We start from the raw sequence: 19,887 nt of genomic DNA, 5'->3' as shown, positions 1-19,887 counted from the left end.
GACCCTGCTTAGGTATTGCAAATGTTCCAGCAGTTTCATTGCTGCACCACTAGATTACAAATAGGATAATGTTGCAACGCATGGCACCCCAATCTCCAAGCAGTGTGAGATTCCAGATGTTCCATTAGCTTTGCTCAGGGTCTGTGTTTTCCTTTTGGAAATGACGCACGGTTTATTGACACATATACGGCACTTGCTGATTCCAGGGGATTAGGAGTGTCTAACACACAGCATAATGCATGCAATTTTTTTTTAAAAAAAAAGTCCTAGTGAATGCAGCCAGACTTACATCAGAGTAAGCTCACAGAGAAGCGCATTGCATGGCTTATGGCAGAGCCTGATAGGATAACTGCGATGAAGAAGACGCAATGCCTGAAGTAGGGCCAGATTTAGGTTTGATGAGGCCCTCAGCTACTGAAGGTAATGGGTCTCCATGGCTAAAAATGATATTGCTCAGATAATTGCTTACGGGATGCAAGGAGGGGTGCTTTCAACAGCTACCGTATTTCAACGCCCTTTTGACTATGACCAGGAGGAACTGCTTTTGAAACCCCAGTGAGAACCTAAGAAGGTTCTCAATAGATGCTATACTCAATAGGAGTAGTATAGCATCTAGATCAAGGGAAGTAATAGTACCACTGTATTCTGCTCTGGTCAGACCTCACCTGGAGTACTGTGTCCAGTTCTGGGCACCACAGTTCAAGAAGGATACTGACAAGCTGGAACGTGTCCAGAAGAGGGCAACCAAAATGGTCAAAGGCCTGGAAACGATGCCTTATGAGGAATGGCTTAGGGAGCTGGGTATGTTTAGCCTGGAGAATAGAAGGTTAAGGGGTGATATGATAGCCATGTTCAAATATATAAAAGGATGTCATATAGAGGAGGGAGAAAGGTTGTTTTCTGCTGCTCCAGAGAAGCAGACACAGATTCAAACCTATCCATTCTGAAGGAAATCAGCCCCGACAGCTCACTGGAAGGACAGATCCTGAAGCTGAGGCTCCAATACTTTGGCCACCTCATGAGAAGAGAGGACTCCCTGGAAAAGACCCTGATGTTGGGAAAGATGGAGGGCACAAGGAGAAGGGGATGACAGAGGACGAGATGGTTGGACAGTGTTCTCGAAGCTACCAACATGAGTTTGACCAAACTGCTGGAGGCAGTGAAAGACAGGAGCACCTGGCGTGCTGTGGTCCATGGGGTCACAAAGAGTCGGACACGACTAAACAACAAACAACAACATTTTATTAATTTCCAAAAATAACATAACGACAGAAGGAAAAATAAAAACAACAACACTACATAAGAAAAAGAAAACATCATAAACAAAATTGTAAGTCATAATTTTGCTTGACTTCCCTCCACTTGGTTCCCACTCTTGGTTCCATTGTTTAGTGCTTGTTTATGCACGTCCATGAAACCTTATATTCTTAGTAATCCAATTTTAAATCTTCATCTTATTACAAGTGACTTTCAAGTGTTCTACTAATGCAAATATCTATACGGGACGCAGGTGGCGCTGTGGGTACAGATCCTAGGGCTTGCCGATCAGAAGGTCGGCGGTTCGGATCCCTGTGACGGGGTTAGCTCCCGTTGCTCGGTCCCAGCTCCTGCCAACCTAGCAGTTCGAAAGCACCTCAAAGTACAAGTAGATAAATAGGTACCACTCCGGCAGGAAGGTAAATGGCGTTTCCGTGTGCTGCTCTGTTTCGCCAGCAACGGCTTTGTCATGCCAGCCACATGACCTGGAAGCTGTATGCCTGCTCCCTCAGCCAATAAAGCGAGATGAGCGCCGCCGCAACCCCAGAGTCCGTCAAGACTGGACATAAGGGGTCCCTTTACCTTTAATATCTATACACAAAGCTTAAAGGGTTTGCATTAGAGACTGTTAAAGGACTCTATATGGGTTCTTCCATAAGGGAAAAGGAGCAGTTTTTTTTTTTTACTTATATCAAGACATTTATCTCTTACTCCAAATTCAAAGTCCTCTCTCTTTCCAGGGTTTCATGTTAAACCGCAAGGTCGCCTCCGAGCCGGCAGGTGGAGCTTTTCAAACACCACCTGCCGAAGAGCTGCGGGAAGTCTAGGGCCGGCGGCTGAACCATAGAGAGGAAGCCCCTCCCTCCTTTCTTTCTTCCTGCCTTCCCTCCCTCCCTTTCTTCCGTGTATTTCCTCTCCCGGCGTCCTTCGCGGCGTCGGCGCGTGCGCAGTGCTCCCCCTCCCGGCCGAGAGCCGCATCGGGCACCATCATCATCATGGCGGAGCCCCGAGACAAGGCGCTGCAGGACTACCGCAAGAAGCTCCTGGAGCACAAGGAGATCGACGGGCGCCTCAAGGAGCGTGAGTGGCCGGGAGGGGGAGGGAGGGGTCGGGGAGCGAGGCCTCCCTCGCGGGGCCGCTTCGTCACAGCCGGGCCTGGCAGGCAGAGAGGGAAGGGGGGGGGGAAGGCTTCATAGGCCGCGCCTCATCCCTCTATTGGCTTGTGGATTTCCTATCTGAGCACAACAAGAGTTGTTACGGAGGCTTCTGCCCCGGAGCCCCGCGTCCTAAGGGGGCTGGGATGGATGGCCCTTGGGGGGTCCCTCCTACCCCACCTGTCCCCTCCAAGGAGCCCCATAGGATGGTAGAGTTGGATGGGACCCCCGAGGGTCATCCAGCCCAGCCCCCTCGCAACCTCAACTAGCATCACGTCCCAAGGGGGCTAGGATGGATGGCCCTTGGGGGTCCCTCCCACCCCGCCTTTTCCCTCCAAGGAGCTCTACCTAGGACAATGATGTCGAATCTTTTAGAGACCAAGTGCCCAAACTGCAACCCAAAACCCACTTATTTATCGCAAAAGTGCCAACATGGCAATTTTACCGTACTGCGGTTTTAGTTTATGGGGTGAAAACAACAACTCATACATTAACATCTTTTGTCTTAAAAGAAAAACACAGTAACAGAGCTTTCAACGATACAAACAACTCTCTATTGGAAGGTGAAAGTTTGCATTAGAAGAAGAAAAAGAAGAAGAGTTTGGATTTGATATCCCACTTTATCACTACCCAAAGGAGTCTCAAAGCAGCTAACAATCTCCTTTCCCCTCCTCCCCCACAACAGACACCCTGTGAGGTGGGTGGGGCTGAGAGACTTCAGAGAAGTGTGACTAGCCCAAGGTCACCCAGCAGCTGCATGTGGAGGAGCGGAGACACGAACCCGGTTCCCCAGATTACGAGTCTACCGCTCTTAACCACTACACCACACTGGCTATCCTTGTTTGGGAAATCACCAAAAAGGGAATTGCTCACAGACAACATGGCCATTTGGATGATTTCCCTTCAAGAAATGCTTCCTTGGGAGATTTTGAAGCGGAAGCTGAATGGCCATCTGCCATGGGTGCTGTAGTTGAGATCCCCTCGGGTTCCCTTCCAACTTCCCACAAGCCTATGATTCGATGGCAAGCTTGCACTTCTAAAGGCCGTTCATGCGGGAAGGAGCAAAATGCTGCCAGGCTTACTGGCAGTTCTGCACCGAAGCACTTTAAGACAGCGGAATGGGGTCTTTATGTTTCTCCTGCAGCCCAGCTACTCCTGCACGCATGGCTCTACTCGGCATGCATGCTGCCCCTACAAACTCTGTGCTGGGGTGATGGCACGCATGCCCACAGAGAGGGCTCTGAGTGCCCCCTCTGGCACGTGTGCCATAGGTTCACCACCACTGTCCTAGGTTGATAGAGTTGGAAGGTAACCTCAAGGGTCATCCAGCCCAACCCCCTCACAACCTCAACTAGCATCACATGTGGCAGCAGGTGGCCGTTCAAACCAGCCATGAAAACCTCCAGAGGCCACAAGCTCCTCAGTTAGATGCCTGGCATCTCCGGGTAGGACTCTGAAGCTTCAGAGAGCTACTTCCAATTGCTGTTGGCAATAAAAATAAGAAGAGTTACGGTAGTTGAGAGTCTTGAAGGGTTGGGCTGGATGACTCCAGGGTCCCTTTCGATTCTTCTTTGTTTTGGTTTTTATTAAAGGTTTTTTGTGTCACAAAGGTACCTACAGTGTCTGCTTCCAGCTGATAAGAGTTTTTTCTGCAGATCATTCATTTTCAACGTGAGACATTCGATGTTATAGGCAGCCATTTACATTGGGGGAGAAAGGGGTGGAGAAGGAGACATGGGGGGGGGGAGGAGATAGTAAACTTTCATTCTTCCATATAGTGTATGTGTAAGGTTTTTGTGTCAGTGTCACACGGGCAGGTTTTATTTCTATTCATTTATTGATTTTTGTTGGCAGTGAGAGAGATGGGGGGCAGGGCATGGTTGGTTGCCTATAGTTGACTGCAGTGGGTTTTGTTTGTGTGAGGGGGGAAGAGGGGACTGCTTCCAGTTCTATGATTCCAACCCCGCCATTTCCCTCCCAGGAGCTCATAGACTTCTAGAATGTAGAGTTGGAAGGGACTCCAAAGGCCATCTAGTCCAACCCCTTGCAATGCAGGAATCTCAACTAGATCATACATGGCAGTTGGCCATCCAACTTCCGCTTAAAAAACCTCCAGAGGAGGAGAATCTACAGCAGGAATCCCCAAACTGCGGCCCTCCAGATGTTTTGGCCTACCACTCCCATGATCCCTAGCTAACAGGACCAGTGGTTGGGGAAGATGGGAATTGTAGTCCAAAACATCTGGAGGGCCGAAGTTTGGGAATGCCTGCTCTACAGCCTCATGAGTTAGATGCCTAGTATCTCCAGGTAGGACTCTGAAGCTCCAAAGAGCTACTGCTACTCTCTGTTGACAATATTGAGCAAGATGGAGCAGCAGTCTGGCTCAGGATACATGGTCAATTCCTACTTTCCTGTGATCCCCTTGGAATGCCTTCACCTTGGGTAGACCTGCCTGGTGGAGGAGATGCTCTGAGAGATCCCTGCTTTCCAGCTCCTCCCTTCAGCAAAAAAAAAAAAAGCAGGTAGAGTTGAGAGGCCCCCTATGTGCTCTCACTTAGCATGGAAAGGTGGAGGGGGGGGAGGCTTGCTGTTGGCATCTGTCTGCCTCAAGAGACAATGGAGTGTGCCTCTGGAGGTGAAGTCAAACCGCTGGAGAATCACAGCACCTGTTGTGGTTGCAGAGACCAGTAACTTGTAACTGCTGCGTCCTGCATTGTTTTTACGGCATTTGCAGCACCAAAGTGACCTCTTTGGGACATTAGCCTGGGCAGTGTGTATGGAGGTCCTGGCAACAAGACCCCACTCTCGACCCCACTGATGTGGTCCAAAGGAAAGCAGAGAAAGACATTTGCTGCTAAAGCTCCATCTGTTCCAGTCTGTTTAGTACCTTTTGAACGGCAGGGGTAGGGGGAGAACCTGTGGTCCTCCCCTTGTTGCTGGGCCCAAACTTCCAGCATCCCTGACCATTGGCCCAGCTGGGTGCCACACGGTGGGGGGGGGGCACAGGTTCCCTTGTCCTGCCTTGCTTTCTTTTCCAGTAGAACTTACTTTCACCTAAGTGTGCGCAGGATCACAGCACACATTGGTTAGAAAGCATCTTTGAGGGTCATTCTGCCACGTTTATTTGATCGGGGGGATCAATGTATAAAGAAGTGCACTTTCTATTCTGCCTTGTGCACGTCTGAAAACAACATTTTATAGCCCCTGTGTGATCATTTTGTCCGAGAGGAAAGATAGAGCACTGATTTAGAACATGCATCACAAGCTTTTTCATTGTTTTTTGTCTGTAGTAAGGGAACAGCTGAAGGAGCTCACCAAGCAGTATGAAAAATCTGAAAATGACCTCAAGGCTTTGCAGAGTGTTGGACAGGTGAGTGTTTATTTATTGATAGGAATGTGTCAGTAAACGAGCCATTGCGGGGGTTGTGTTAGCATCTCCAGTTTTTCTTGGGTTAAATGTGTATTTTTATGGGGCCCTAAACAGTTTATTAGATTTCCACATGCTGTTCTGGACTCAAAATGTTTGAGGGTACTGTGGTGAATAAACTTCATGTCCCTTCGTGGGACCCAGATAGGCAGGGTTCTTGATATTGGTCAGTAGCTCTAATATTTTTTCATTTTTTTAAACAGATCGTTGGTGAGGTTCTTAAACAGTTAACAGAAGAGAAATGTGAGTTCAAGAAGAGGGATGTTTATTAGTCTATTTAATGATTGTTGTATTAATTTACTGGTATATTTAATGTTTGTTTTGTTAATTTAGTAAGATACATTTATGCCACATTTCAAGGCAAATGCTGCCTTCCCAAGGCAGCAGGCAAAAGAGGACGCTGATAAAATAATTTAACAAGGCAAAATGAAAACCCAAGTATGAATAGCACAGCAACACTAGCGCATACAGCGCTTTTAAAATGTTTTATCAACATGTCCTTTTGCAGCCACAATTGCAGAAAAATTAAAATGCTGTCATGTGCTTTCTTTTGCTGCTTCCAGTCATTGTCAAAGCAACAAATGGACCAAGATATGTTGTCGGCTGCCGTCGTCAGGTGAGCATCTTGTGTTTGAGAATTTGGGTCTTGGTCTCTAATATCATATCAGGGACCCAGGTGGCACTGTGGGTTAAACCACAGAGTCTAGGGCTTGCTGATCAGAAGGTCGGCGGTTCGAATCCCTGCAACGGGGTGAGCTCCCGTTGCTCGGTCCCAGCTCCTGCCCACCTAGCAGTTCGAAAGCACATCAAAGTGCTACCCTCCGGCGGGAAGGTAAACGGCGTTTCCGTGCGCTGCTCTGGTTCGCCAGAAGCAGCTTTGTCATGCTGGCCACATGACCCGGAAGCTGTCTGCGGACAAACGCTGGCTCCCTCGGCCTATAGAGCGAGATGAGCGCCGCAACCCCAGAGTCGGACACGACTGGACCTGATGGTCAGGGGCCCCTTTGCCCTTTACCCTTTTACTCTAATATCATAACTCAGAAGTGCACAGACTTTTAGGGCTGTAACATATGTGTGGGCAAACATGTCTTTTTGACACTCAGTTCCTTCTTCCCTTTGGTGAGTGCTGTAAATTGCTTATGAAAGTGTGGGCTGGGAGAGATATTGTCGTGATGGGTTACTATCCCTGCCCTGAACACCACCCCTTGATACTTTAATTGGCTTTGATTTCATACAACTTCAGAGAGTAAGATCTGTAAAATGGGGCCAGTTCATATCAGAAAGCTGGCGAGTCATCTCATTTGGTTTGGATTCAACTCTGGAGCTGACAGTGCCCGATTACTAGTGTGATCGGAGCTGTCGGTTTCTGACAGCACCATAAGAAACAACTTCTACACTAAGCTTTCCAAATCTTAACAATTGCCTCCTTTCCTTTTGCATTCAGTTGGATAAAAGTAAGCTGAAGCCTGGGACAAGAGTTGCACTGGATATGACCACCCTAACTATTATGAGGTAAGGTCTTCTCATCAAGTGGGCGGGAGGGGAGAGTGTGATGGAGGAAGCCTGCAGTGGAGCTACTGCAAAGTATGGGCCACAGAAGCATTTAGTGGCTATAAATACCCTTTTTTAATGGGTCTTTTTTTAAAAAAAATTAATAAATCTGTGTTTCAAAGTCTCACTTGCTCTCGGTGCAGAAACAGAACTGGGCATTCTAGACCAAGGGCTAAGATGGAGTATTTTCTTGATTAAATTTCCAAGAATATTGAAGCATTGGCTTGCACCTGCTTCCTTTGGCATCTTGATTTGGTACGGTGGCCATCAGAACGGAAAGCAGAACCAGTTTTCTATAAAAACTCAGTGTGTCGTAGCACTTGGTGTGCCAATCCGGGAATAAAAGTAGGATATAAAGCATATTTGGTGAACAGGGTAACATTGAGTATAAATTACAATATTATTATTTTTGCACTCAGCTCAAAAAATGTTTTCAATAACACCATTTAAATCTTGGAAGCACAGTATTCCTAATGCAGGCCTTATCCGTGTGTGGTTGTGTAGAGATGCCAGATAGCTCATGATTATTGGATGCCCATTGCAACTAGTAATACCAGACACAGGGGGAAATACCATGAGTTTAAACCAAGTGCTAATCTTAGTTAGCATCACAGAAGGTATTAAAAATAGCTGTAAAATTTGTTGATGGTTTTTTAATATTTGCAAAGATGACATGAAGAGACCCCCACCCCCATTAAAACGAGTAGTTACTGAACCCGCTGGTATGTATATTAACCAATGTTAAATAAAAACTTACTAGTTTTCTAGGCTCATAGAACAGGGGTCAGCAACCTTTTTCAGCCGTGGGCTGGTCCACCATTCCTCAGACCATGTGGTGGGCTGGACTATTATTTGGGGGGGGGGAATATGAATGAATTCCTATGCCCCACAAATAACCCAGAGATGCATTTTAAATAAAAGGACACATTCTCCTAATGTAAAACACGCTGATTCCCGGACCGTCCGCGGGCCGGATTGAGAAGGCAGTTGGGCCGCATCCGGCCCCCGGACCTTAGTTTGCCTGCACATGCTCATAGAGTTAGATGGGTTATCCAGTCCCTCCTCCTGCTTAGTGTCAGATCTCCCATGACAGAACGCAACTGCATCGTCCCTGGCTGAATGCTACCCAGCCTCTTGCTTAAATATCCCCAGCATGTAGAGCAAGCCTTCCCCACCTCCCAAGGCAAATCAGTTTACTCGGGTATCTTCTCTTTTATATGTGGCTTACAAACTGGGGGGTGGGGGAAAGGTGGGAAGTTGGTTTAGAGGGGCTTTAAAAATCAGCAGACGGCATCAATGGTATGGCTTCTCCAATTTAGATATTTGCCAAGAGAAGTTGATCCCCTCGTTTACAACATGTCTCATGAAGATCCTGGAGATGTATCTTATTCTGAGATTGGAGGATTGTCGGAACAAATCAGGGAACTAAGAGAGGTAATTGCCTGCTTTGTTATTGGTCTGAATAATGGATAAGTTTACCTTGCTGGCAGGGAAGACATAGAAGTCTTTGGTACAATTTGGTCGCAGCGTTGGGTTTTGGAACAAGCATGCACAGTTCTTCTCTGCTGTCATACCAGTTCCTCTTCTCTTTCCTGATATCCTTTAACCCTAGATTGGTGTGATATCTAAGTTGGGCAGCATTGATCAAATAATTGCATTAGTTTCTGCTAGCCAGCTGTGGACTCCCCTCCCACCATCAATTTATCGACACAGAACATTGTCTGATGAGCCTAAAGCAGCTCAGGTTTTATGTAGGATATTCGAGTTGACTTACACAGCATTGCACAAAAGTCTTGCATACAACAAAAAGTAGTACAGACAATTGACTTGTTTTGGAGATGTGTTCACCTAGTTTTAGAGTAGACCCATTGTAATCAATCAAACTATGCTAGGCCCATTAATTTCAGTGGAAATGTGCTGAACAAACAATATCACTAAATTTCAACCATGGTTTCTTTAACAAAACTATTAGTTGGCACAAAATTGTCCCACAGTTTTCCTACCTGCCTTTGAGGTGGCCAGACAAATCATGGTTAGGGAAGGGTGGCAGGTTCAGACATAGTGAAAACCAGCCAAGGTTTGTAAACCAGCAAAACCACAACAACATGGTTTCAGGTTTTGATTTGTAGATTGGCAAGCAACCCACGGTGAAGCTATGTTTCAGTGATCAAACAAACCATGGTTCAATAAACTATGACTTGATAAAACCATAGTTCAGCATTAACGTGAACCAGGCCTTTGTATACCTTCTGTTTTGAATCCAAGGCACATTTTGTTACTTCTCTTCGCAGGTTATAGAGTTACCACTGACAAATCCAGAATTGTTCCAACGTGTGGGGATTATACCTCCCAAAGGCTGCTTGCTGTATGGCCCACCAGGTTGGTGTCCTTGGTTTGCTTGCCTCTTGACTGCTGAACAAGCAGTATGATTCCGTATCAACTGCTCTGTGGCAATATTCCTTCAAGTAGCGGTGGGTGGGGTGGGGGGGTGGGTCACATTTTTAGGAGCCAGCAGATAAAGTACTGAAATGGAGGTGTTACGTTTTAAACAACAGCATTGTTGAAGTTTTTCCAGCCCTGTACAAATAATGCAGTAATTTAGTCTCTTTGAATCCCTTTTGAAATGCTGTTTGAATCCCATTATTCTATACATTTTTAATCCCATTGTTCCGTAGAATTTATACATAGCTTGACTGTAAAAAAAACAAAAATGAAAAATGCATAGCAGTTGTGCCTCTATTGTCCCATGAGCTCATAATAGCAAACACGAGTTTTCCCCTTTTCTCTTCATAACAATCTTCATAGAATCTTAGAGTTGGGACCACGAGGATAATCTAGTCCAGTGTTTCCCAAACTTGGGTCTCCAGCTGTTTTTGGACTAACTCCCATCTTCCCTAGCTAGCAAGACCACTGGGCAGGGATGATTGGAATTGTAGTTCGAAAACAGCTGGAGACCCTAGTTTGGCAAACACTGATCTAGTCCAATCCCCTGCAGTGCAGGAATCTTTCGCCCAGCATGAGGCTCGAACCCATGGCCCTGAGAATCTCTTGCTCTACCAACTGTGCTGTCCCTCAGGGCTAGCTCAGTCTTGGGGGGTAGACCATGCTGAGAGAGGGGGGGGTGGGATGAACCGTCCTGGGAGCTTTTGTTTATTTATTTTAAAACATTCCAATAACACAAGTTTTAAAACCCAAACAACATATCCATTCTTCTCACAGGAATAGCAGAGGCAGAAAAACATAATTAAAGGTAGTCACAGTCCAGAAGGCCAGTTGAACATGATAGAAAGTCTTAAACCCTATAACACAGGACTGATAAAGTTTAACGGGCAGACTTGATTAAGGGGCAGGCTCACCCGGAGGGCATGAATGGAAATTTTGAGCATGGGTCTCTCTGGTCCAAGGCCTACACTGCACCTGTAACATGATATCGCTTTGTACGTTTGTTTAAATGTCTACCTTTTGCCACTTGTTTCCACTACTTCTTGATGCGACCTCAGTGTATCGCCCATGCAGGTACAGGGAAAACTCTCTTGGCCAGAGCTGTTGCCAGCCAGCTGGACTGCAATTTCTTAAAGGTAAAACAATTTCTTTTAAGATTCCTTTCCAGAATCTTAAAGCAGACCTGTTTGATCTGCAGCCGCCACCCCCACCCCCACTCATGCTACCTGTAACAACTTTCCGCAGGTGGTGTCTAGTTCCATTGTGGACAAATACATTGGCGAAAGTGCCCGGTTGATCCGAGAGATGTTCAACTACGCCAGGGATCACCAGCCCTGCATCATTTTCATGGATGAAATTGACGCTATCGGTAAGGCTGAGTAGCTCAACAAGAAGCCCATCAAGCCCCCCCCCCCCGATCACCTGCCCAAAGAACTGCTCTGCTTACCTGTAATGCACTTTGCCTATGTGCAATGTGGCTGATACAACTTTCTGTGCCAAAAGCCTTCACACCAAACACACAAGAGCAGATGTGGAGGCCCTTAACCCCAGTGGCCAGTCCCCTCTCTGGTCCTCAGGACCCTTCCCCAGACTATCCCTCGTGTCAGATGCCACACTCCTCGCAAGTCCTGATTTGCCCTCTTCCTCGAGGGCTTTTGCCTGTCCTTGCACTGTGATAACGCCCCTTGCCTGGATTCTGCATGGCTTGGGTGTAGTAGGCTATTGTAAAAAGACAAACCCACTTTTGCCTCTGGCCACACCACTGGAATGTGGCCCCAAAAGTTTACCCGTGATGGAAACTTGGGCTGAAAAAAGATCCCCCCCCTCCAAAAAAAAATCCACCTTGCGGTGTCTTCTGGCACCTGACCACTAGCAACTGTACTGTACTATGCCGTCCACTTTCAAAGGCTGGAGCTGTTTACTTGGAGCATAATACAGTATGTCAGTGGGGCAGGGCCTGAAAGTAAAACTAATTTACTCGGGTAAGTATCTGAGAAAGGTAATGCTTCCCCAAGACCTTCTGTTACCCAGAAGTTGCTTTTGAGTGATGAGCATTTCTTGAAGGGAACCATTCAAAACCCCTTTTCTGTTCTTTCCTTTTGCCTAGATTCTAAACAGAAACCTTGCACCTCAGCTTGCAACTTGGACTTTTTAACTCCCCTCGCTCCTTTCAGGGTTTGATGAGCCCCCCTGCGTGGTGGGCAGGGAAACGGTCTCACTGCTTTCCCACTGACTTTCTCCTTAGGTGGCCGTCGTTTCTCGGAGGGCACCTCAGCTGACAGAGAAATTCAGAGAACTCTAATGGAGGTAACGCTTCTCTGAACTGGAGCCGGCCGTCTTTCACGTGTACACAAACGTCCTTGTAATCCTAGGCAGGCAGCAAAAAATGTGAGACTTAAGGATCAGTTGCTAAGATGAAATAGCTGAACAGTGACTGCCTGGTGTTGAAATTGTTTGCAGCTGTTCAGCACGTGGTGCCTCCTGAAATCCTTTATGTGAGGCGGTCTTTTCCTTGGAAGTAGACAACACCAAAAGCTGCACGTAGCGAACAGCTTCTGGCACAAGGCAACCATTCTGTGCCTGAAATGCACTCCCATCTCCATGTCTAGACTAGAACCTTGGACTAGAACCATGTCCAAGACTAGAACCTTCACCCGTCTTCTTTCGGAGTAAACGATAGAGCCACCGTTCTCCTGGATCCTAAGGCCATGTCTCCATTGCCGGTTTCCATGGGTTTATAACAGGCACCCCCAAACTTCGGCCCTCCATATGTTTTGGACTACAATTCCCATCTTCCCCGGCCACTGGTCCTGTTAGCTAGGGATCATGGGAGTTGTAGGCCAAAACATCTGGAGGGCCGCAGTTTGGGGGTGCCTGGTTTATAAGAACTAATTCTAGTTAGAAGACAACTGAAGGCAGCCTAGTTTAGGGAAGTTTTTTTATGTTTGATGTTTTATTGTGTTTTTAATATTCTGTTGGGAGCCACCCAGAGTGGCTGGGGAGGCCTGGCCATAGGGATGGGGTATAAGTAATAAGTTATTATTGGTATTGGTATTATTATTGCAGAACATAAAATGTTTGTTGAGTATACTGGGGGAGGGAAACTGTGTACAATTGAAAACGTTGGCAGCAGTAAGATAAATTCCAACAGTGTAAACAAGTTTTGATGGGTGTATTAATGGAATACCGAATGGTTTAGTTCAGGGGTGGCCAACTCCCAAGAGACTGCGATCTACTAACAGAGTTAAAAACTAGCAGTGATCTACCCACTTTGGGGGGTTCAGGTTAAAGTTGAACTTTTTTTTAGGAAGGAAAGCCCTGTTTTGGGGGGTCCAAGTCAATGTTGTTGAACTTTTCTAGGGAGGAGGAAGGACCGTTTTTGGGGGTGCAGGGCAAAAATGTGGAGCTTTTATTAGGGGAGACAAAAGCTGTTAGATCACGATCTACCTGTTGGACGTGCCTGGTTTAGTTTATGTAAAATATGCAGGGATTTATGATATGCAAATTGAACCATGGAAAGAAGGGAAGTCACTGACATTTTAAGGTAGTTTAATGAGTATTTTAAATTGTAAAATAGAAAACTGTAATAAAAATTATACACAAAAAAGAAGGGTTTCAGAACAGCAGCTCTGATAGGAAGCTGCCTTGTACCGAGTCAGACTATTCGTCTGTTCAGCTCAGTAGTTCAGACTGGCAGCAGCTCTACAGGATTTCAGCCAGGGATTATTCCCAGCCTGAACCTGGGACCTGCTGCACAGATGCTGTACCACACTGCTCTTCTCAGCCCGCTCGGTGGGGCATGTTCTTTGCCGATTAACCAAAGCTTTTGTTTTCTCACGACGTGTTCCAGTTGCTGAACCAAATGGACGGATTTGATACTCTGCATAGAGTTAAAATGATAATGGCTACAAACAGACCAGATACTCTGGATCCGGCATTGTTGCGCCCTGGAAGACTGGACAGGAAAATCCGTGAGTATGAGTTTCTTTTTCTTTTTTTTAAAAAATATTTTTTATTAAAGATTTCTCGAATTACAAAGGTGTGTGCAGTGTCTCTCATATTTTAACATGTATCGTTTTTGCAAATCAGTTTCATTCGTTAAGACACTAAGATGAAAGAGGGAAAACGAGGTAGATAGGGGGTGGGAGGGTGGATGGGGGTGAGAGTAGGTGACGATGTTTCTGTTTTGCTTAATATATGTAGGGCTTGATGTCAGCTTTGTTTGTGTTGGTACTCCTTTATTCGCTTGTGTTCTTTTGATGGTGAAAGAAATTGGGGTTGGCCAAGGATGTGGTTGTTCATTTGTGATTGGCTATAATGGTCTTTGTTTTCATGTGTGAGTGGGGTGGGTGGGTATTTTTGGGTCAGGTTACCGTGTTTCTCATATTTTAAGTCATCCCTACAAAATAAGCCATGGCAGGATTTTCCTGAGTTGAAGAAATATAAGACATACCCCAAAAATAAGCCGTAGTGGTGGGAGCAGGTCTGGATGGCGCCATGGAAGAGGAAGATGCCTGTAAGCGCCTGGAATCAGCTGCTGCTGCCCCTCCAAAATGTCCAGCAGCATGCACCGTGCCAAGCGCTGACCCGGCGGCGGGACGCAGCAAGAGCCGCAGCGCGCGCTGCTCCGAGCCCCGACCCGGCGGCGAGACCCGGCAAGAGCCTCAGCGCGCGCCGCGTGAAGCCCCGACCCGGCGGGACCCAGCAGCATGCCCTGCTGAAGCACCGACAACGCGCGCAGCAGCCGCGACAGGAAGAGGAGGGACGCAGCGGGACGCAGCTACAACGACAAAAAACACCCGGCCGAGCCTTCATTGGCCGCCGCGGCTGCCACTCGCTGGTCCCTCCTCTTCCTGTCGCGTGCGCTGCAGGTCCCCGCCGGTCCCGCTGCTGGGTTGGCGCTTGGCGCTGGCGCTGCGGGACGCAGCAAGAGCCGCAGCGCGCGCTGCTCCGAGCCGGGATCCGGCAAGAGCCTCAGCGCGCGCCGCGTGAAGCCCCGACCCGGCGGGACCCAGCAGCGTGCCCTGCTGAAGCGCCGACAACGCGCCCAGCAGCGCAGCAGCAGCCAGTTCCGGGCGCCGGACAGGGGAGGTACCATACTGTAATTTTTTAAAAAAATAATAAGACACCCCCCGAAAATAAGCCATAGGCTTATTTTCTTGAGAAAAAAAGATTATAAGACATGACTTATAATATGAGAAACACGGTAGCCATACTGATTTGTATGCTGGCGGTAAATTTTTGTCATTATCTTGTGTGAGTACGAGTTTCTGTAGGGGAGCGTCAGTCTGTGCCTCCCATTGGCTTGCTTACCTTTCGAAATTAACATAGTTCCCCCCCCCTCTAGATATTGACTTGCCAAATGAACAGGCCAGGTTAGACATCCTGAAGATCCATGCCGGACCTATAACGAAACATGGGGAAATAGGTAAGTCCCCAGGGCTTCACGGATTCATCTGGGAGGGGGGCTGTGCTTTGCTCTGCATATTCAAGTCTGTTTCCTGTATCAGATTGTAAATTTCCAGGGAATTAGCCAGCTTGGTCTCCTGCAGCAAAATTTTATAGCACACCTTCATAACTACAGTCCACGAAAATTGGTGTCATCATAAATTTGTTGCTCTTTAAGTTGCCACAAAATTATTTGGGTTGTATCCAGTGAAAGTTGTCCTGTTCACAGAAGGATGTTGGAACTGCGCCCCCCCCCCCATTCTGCCCAGATCTGTTCTGGGAGTTCCCCCATTGCGGACATCAGGCAATTGACAGCTGGCCAGCCAGAAGGGCTTGATGAACTTGGTCCTCGGGGCCCACCAGCCATATCTGTTTCCCGCTCGTGCATTGCGCCATACCAACCCACACTTATTTTTAGTGCTGATGGAATAGTGAAGCTGGCACAGCCGAAAAAACATTTTGTTATGGTGGCATAATGAATAGTATGTTGTATCAGGTTGTCTGACCTGCTCCTGATCTCTCTTGTGAACTCCAGCTACAAAAACTGAGGCTGCTAAACGGACTCTTTGAGTGTCGTATTGCTTGGTTTTGGGGGGGTTGGGGGGGATGCTATTGCTGTTTTTTATACAGTGGTACCTTTGTTCTTGAACTCAATCTATTCTGGAAGTCCATTTGACTTCCAAAACGTTCGAAAACCAAGGCACAGCTTCTGATTGGCGGATTGGCCCTGGAAACAATGCCGACAGCCGAAATGGACATTCGGCTTCCAAAAAACATTCGCAAACCAGAACACGTACTTCCAGGCTTGCGGTGTTCAGGAGCCAATTTGTTCGTCAGCTAAGCCGTTCGGGAACCAAGGTTCCACTGTATTGGATTTTTTATGTCTTTATTTTGATTAATGTGGAGATGGTTCGATTTGATTGTGTACTTTTCAATGTTTTATTTATAGTTTATGAATACTTCTGTTGCGTTTTGAATCATGTTACTTTTGTTCATGTTGTGAGCCACCGTTGAGCAGGGTTTTAATTATGGAAAGACGGCATGCAAATAAAACGATGAATGGGTGGGAGTAAGATGAGCCTGCTGGATCAGGCCAGTGGCCGATGTAGTCCAGCCTCCTGTTCTCACAGGGGCCACCCAGGTGCCTATGGGAAACCCGCAAACAGGATCCGAGCGCACGAGCGACACTCCCCTGCTGTGGTTTCCAGCAACTGGGATTCAGAAGCTTTGCTGCCTCTGAATGTGGAGGCAGGGCAGAGCCGTCCTGGCTGGCTTGTTCACACATCAGGACTGCTGTGTCAGTCAGAAGCAAAGAGTTCTGATTTTTGCAACAGGTTTTTGCTCTTTGTCCACAATTCCCATTGACCTAGGAATTCTTCTTTTATAGATTACGAAGCAATTGTGAAGCTTTCCGATGGTTTTAATGGTGCCGATCTGAGAAACGTTTGCACTGAAGCAGGTAAGGAAACGAGATCTTTGTGACATCACTTTCCTTTTTTATACAATTTTATTTGCTTAATTGAAATAAACAAAAGAAACATTCTTCATCATCCATTAATGCAAAAATATAAAAACAAAGCAAAGAAAGGGGGGTGGGGGGGAATCTAATAGAATAGAATAAAGAATGTCTTCTTACTTGCTTCTTGCTTCCCATCCATTCCATATTTCACATATTTGTTAACTTATTGCCAAAACTTTTCTGATTGTTATCAAAGCCAAAAGTATAAATAAGTATTCAATTCTCTATGGTCTCGATTCTTAACTACCAACTACAACAGATGTTATTCGAATGCTACAACAGAGTTTAGACTGTGACAATTATTTTTCAGGTATATTTTAACTACTTCCCACTTAGAAATGAATACGTGTTTTGGTTTATTTTTCATTTTTCCAACTCCGCATATTCAACCAGTTTTTTAATCCATTCTGTCTTAGAAGGAACATTGTCACTTTTCCAATTTGATGCAATAAGCATCCTGGCGGCAACTGTGGTATAAAGGAAACCTCTCTAATGTTCTTGGGAATAGCCAGATCTATGAGTCCCAGTAGGAAGGCTTCTGGTTGTTGTTTTTTTAAAAAAACAATACTGTATTTAGCTTTCTTTAAGCTTTCTATTTTCCTACACCTCCACCACACGTGAAACATTGTGCCTATTTATTCTTTACATCTCCAGCAAATGCTAGAGACAGGTTTGTACATTTTAGAGAGCTCCCAGGGTGTCAGATACCACCGATGAAACATTTTCTGGAAGTTCTCTCTCAGGGTGCAGGAAGCTGTGAATTTCCAGTTCACCTTCCACAGGTTTTGCCCCAAATCCTGGGCCCATTTTCTCATTGCCAATTTGACCTCCTCCTCCTCCTCCTGGACTTCCCAGTCAAGGAGGAGTCGGTACATTTTGGACAGTGTTTTAGATTTAGAGTTCACCGAATCAGATTCAAATTTAGAACTTTCTGGCGCAAAGCCTTTTTGCTTGTGTGACATCGCTTTCCATTTTCCTGATCCCTTGGAGACTGACGATAAAGTTCAAATGATTCATGATGTGTCACAGTATGGAAGGAGGAGCTTATGCATGGCCTCCATCTGCTGTAGCTCATGAAGGGGAGCCTTAACATGCTTGTAGGGTCTGGATTGCGATTGTAACATTGCAGTTAAAACTGAAGAAGATTCCACCTAAACATTAGGAAGAACTTCCTGACAGTAAGAGCTGTTCAGCAGTGGAATTTGCTACCAGGGAGTGTGGTGGAGTCTCCTTCTTTGGAGGTCTTTCAGCAGAGGCTTGACAGGCATATGTCAAGAATGCTTTGATGGTGTTTCCTGCTTGGCAGGGGGTTGGACTGGATGGCCCTTGTGGTCTCTTCCAACTCTATGATTCTATGAAGCGCACAGAGTTGCCTGCACAAGCCAGATTGCGCCCTTTCCTTCTCTCTGATGGTTTGATTCCCAAACTCTTGTGTCTTTGCAGGGATGTTTGCCATCCGTGCCGATCATGACTTCGTGGTGCAGGAGGACTTCATGAAGGCCGTTAGGAAAGTTGCCGACTCCAAGAAGCTGGAGTCTAAGTTGGACTACAAGCCCATCTAAGCATGACCACGTGGTTAACGGCTGGCTGAGACTGCATGGGAAATACGGGGCTTGATAGGTGAAATGAGAAGCAAAAGTGTCCCTTGATTGTGTGTTTTTATTACAAGTGTCTGCATTGTGCCAGCCAGCTCGCCGGCTGTTTGTATTAGTGGTGCTCCTGCTGCTGGGAAGCTCATGGGGGCACCCTGAAACCAACATGGCCTTTGTTACAGTCCCATTCTTAAGCGCAGAGCGAAAGGTGTCCTCGTACAAGAACCTTACGGAAACATACAGCTGGTTTTGGTGCAGCAGATTGTAAGACAGTGCATTTCTTATTTTATATCATTTAACTCCCCCCCACCCTTTGAAGAGTTAAATAAAACTTGTTTAAATCCAGCCTCCTTCGTCTGTTTTTTTCCACAGTTTACTTTAGAGCAGAGTGGTCTTTGGCCCCTCATGATACAACTTACAAGCATCGTGTTCAAAATCTGAAAACACCTTCATTTTCTTTATACTATTGTTTGTTGTTTAGTCGTGTCCGACTCTTCGTGACCCCATGGACCATAGCACGCCAGGCACTCCTGACTTAAACTGGGGAGAGAAAGTGAATGGTTGTTTTTTTATTTAAAAAAAAGACACAGAGGCTTACAATCAGTTGTTTCTCTTAAAATAAGACATACCCATAAAATAAGTCATATTTATTTTTGTCTTGTGGATTTTTGGGGGGTAGTGGTGCTAAATTGTAAAGTAAAAACCCCTTGCAGTGTAGGGGCCTACATAATTCAAAGGCCGTGCTGCGGTCTGTGGCAACCCCCCCCCCCCCGCAGGCCCCGACCTCCACTTGGCAATGTTGGTTCAATGGTAAAGTAAAAACCCCTTGCTGTGCCCCCAAGTGCGTTGCTGTGGGTCCCCCCCCTCCGGGCCTGTCAGGGGCCTAAAACAAAGGCCTGGATAATGGCCGTCTTCGTGGATTCAGTTGCTTGGTTGATGATGATGTCATTTGGTTTGTGGGTGTGGCTTAGATTTCACAGGAAGGGAGGGGTTGGAGGAGGGTACTACGCCACTTGAGGGCGCTGTTTGACTTGGTGGAAAAGCAGGTCTGTACCTGGGCAGGTGTGCGATTTGATGGATTTTTGCCCCCAACAACGCTCTAGGAGTGGCCTGGATCGTTGTGTCAAAATTTCAGGACGATCGGTCAAGCGGTTACGGAGAAAAGTGTCGAACGGAATTTCACGATTTTTACATTTTTATGTATATAGATATTAATTATAAATATATTATTCTGACTGCGTTACCACAGCTCCCAACAAAAATCAGTAACAAGACAATACATCAAATGCTAAAAATTTCCCTGCTTTCAGATGTCTTTTAAAAATCACATTGTTTCATAGCTGCATAATTGTTCATCTAAAAGCCATTTCCAATGTTTTTTTAAAAAAAAACAAAATTAAAAGAATTTCAGTTATAGAAAATAAAGTGATGAAGAAACTGAAAAAGAGGGCGAAAAAGGCGCACAAAAGATAAAAAGGTAAATATAATCAGTTTTCA

The 19,887-nt window shown here is 46.3% G+C and overlaps 1 protein-coding gene across 1 annotated transcript; it reads left to right on the top strand.

Moving 5' to 3' along the window:
* The first annotated feature begins 2,179 nt into the window (after positions 1-2,179).
* PSMC6 (proteasome 26S subunit, ATPase 6) lies at positions 2,180-18,735 on the top strand. The gene is made up of 14 exons (XM_035099849.2): positions 2,180-2,337; positions 5,702-5,781; positions 6,042-6,081; positions 6,402-6,454; positions 7,283-7,350; positions 8,709-8,823; positions 9,681-9,768; positions 10,906-10,967; positions 11,077-11,200; positions 12,077-12,138; positions 13,682-13,802; positions 15,179-15,259; positions 16,667-16,738; positions 18,242-18,735. Exons 1-14 carry the CDS (start codon positions 2,253-2,255, stop codon positions 18,358-18,360), a joined length of 1,170 nt encoding a protein of 389 aa, XP_034955740.2. The 5' UTR covers positions 2,180-2,252; the 3' UTR covers positions 18,361-18,735.
* Positions 18,736-19,887: the final 1,152 nt, after the last annotated feature.

Source organism: Zootoca vivipara, chromosome 1 (assembly GCF_963506605.1).
Source record: "Zootoca vivipara chromosome 1, rZooViv1.1, whole genome shotgun sequence".
NCBI lineage: Eukaryota > Metazoa > Chordata > Lepidosauria > Squamata > Lacertidae > Zootoca > Zootoca vivipara.
The sequence above is the reverse complement of the archived record's forward strand: the minus strand, read 5'-3'. Positions and strand labels throughout refer to the sequence as shown.

Bases quoted from the DNA above. Each gene is read 5' to 3' on its own strand.
- PSMC6 (XM_035099849.2), top strand. From the start codon at position 2,253: ATGGCGGAGCCCCGAGACAAGGCGCTGCAGGACTACCGCAAGAAGCTC. The intron at 6,082-6,401 runs GTGAGTTCAAGA...TGCTGCTTCCAG, and splicing joins ACAGTTAACAGAAGAGAAAT to TCATTGTCAAAGCAACAAAT. The intron at 16,739-18,241 runs GTAAGGAAACGA...GTGTCTTTGCAG, and splicing joins AAACGTTTGCACTGAAGCAG to GGATGTTTGCCATCCGTGCC.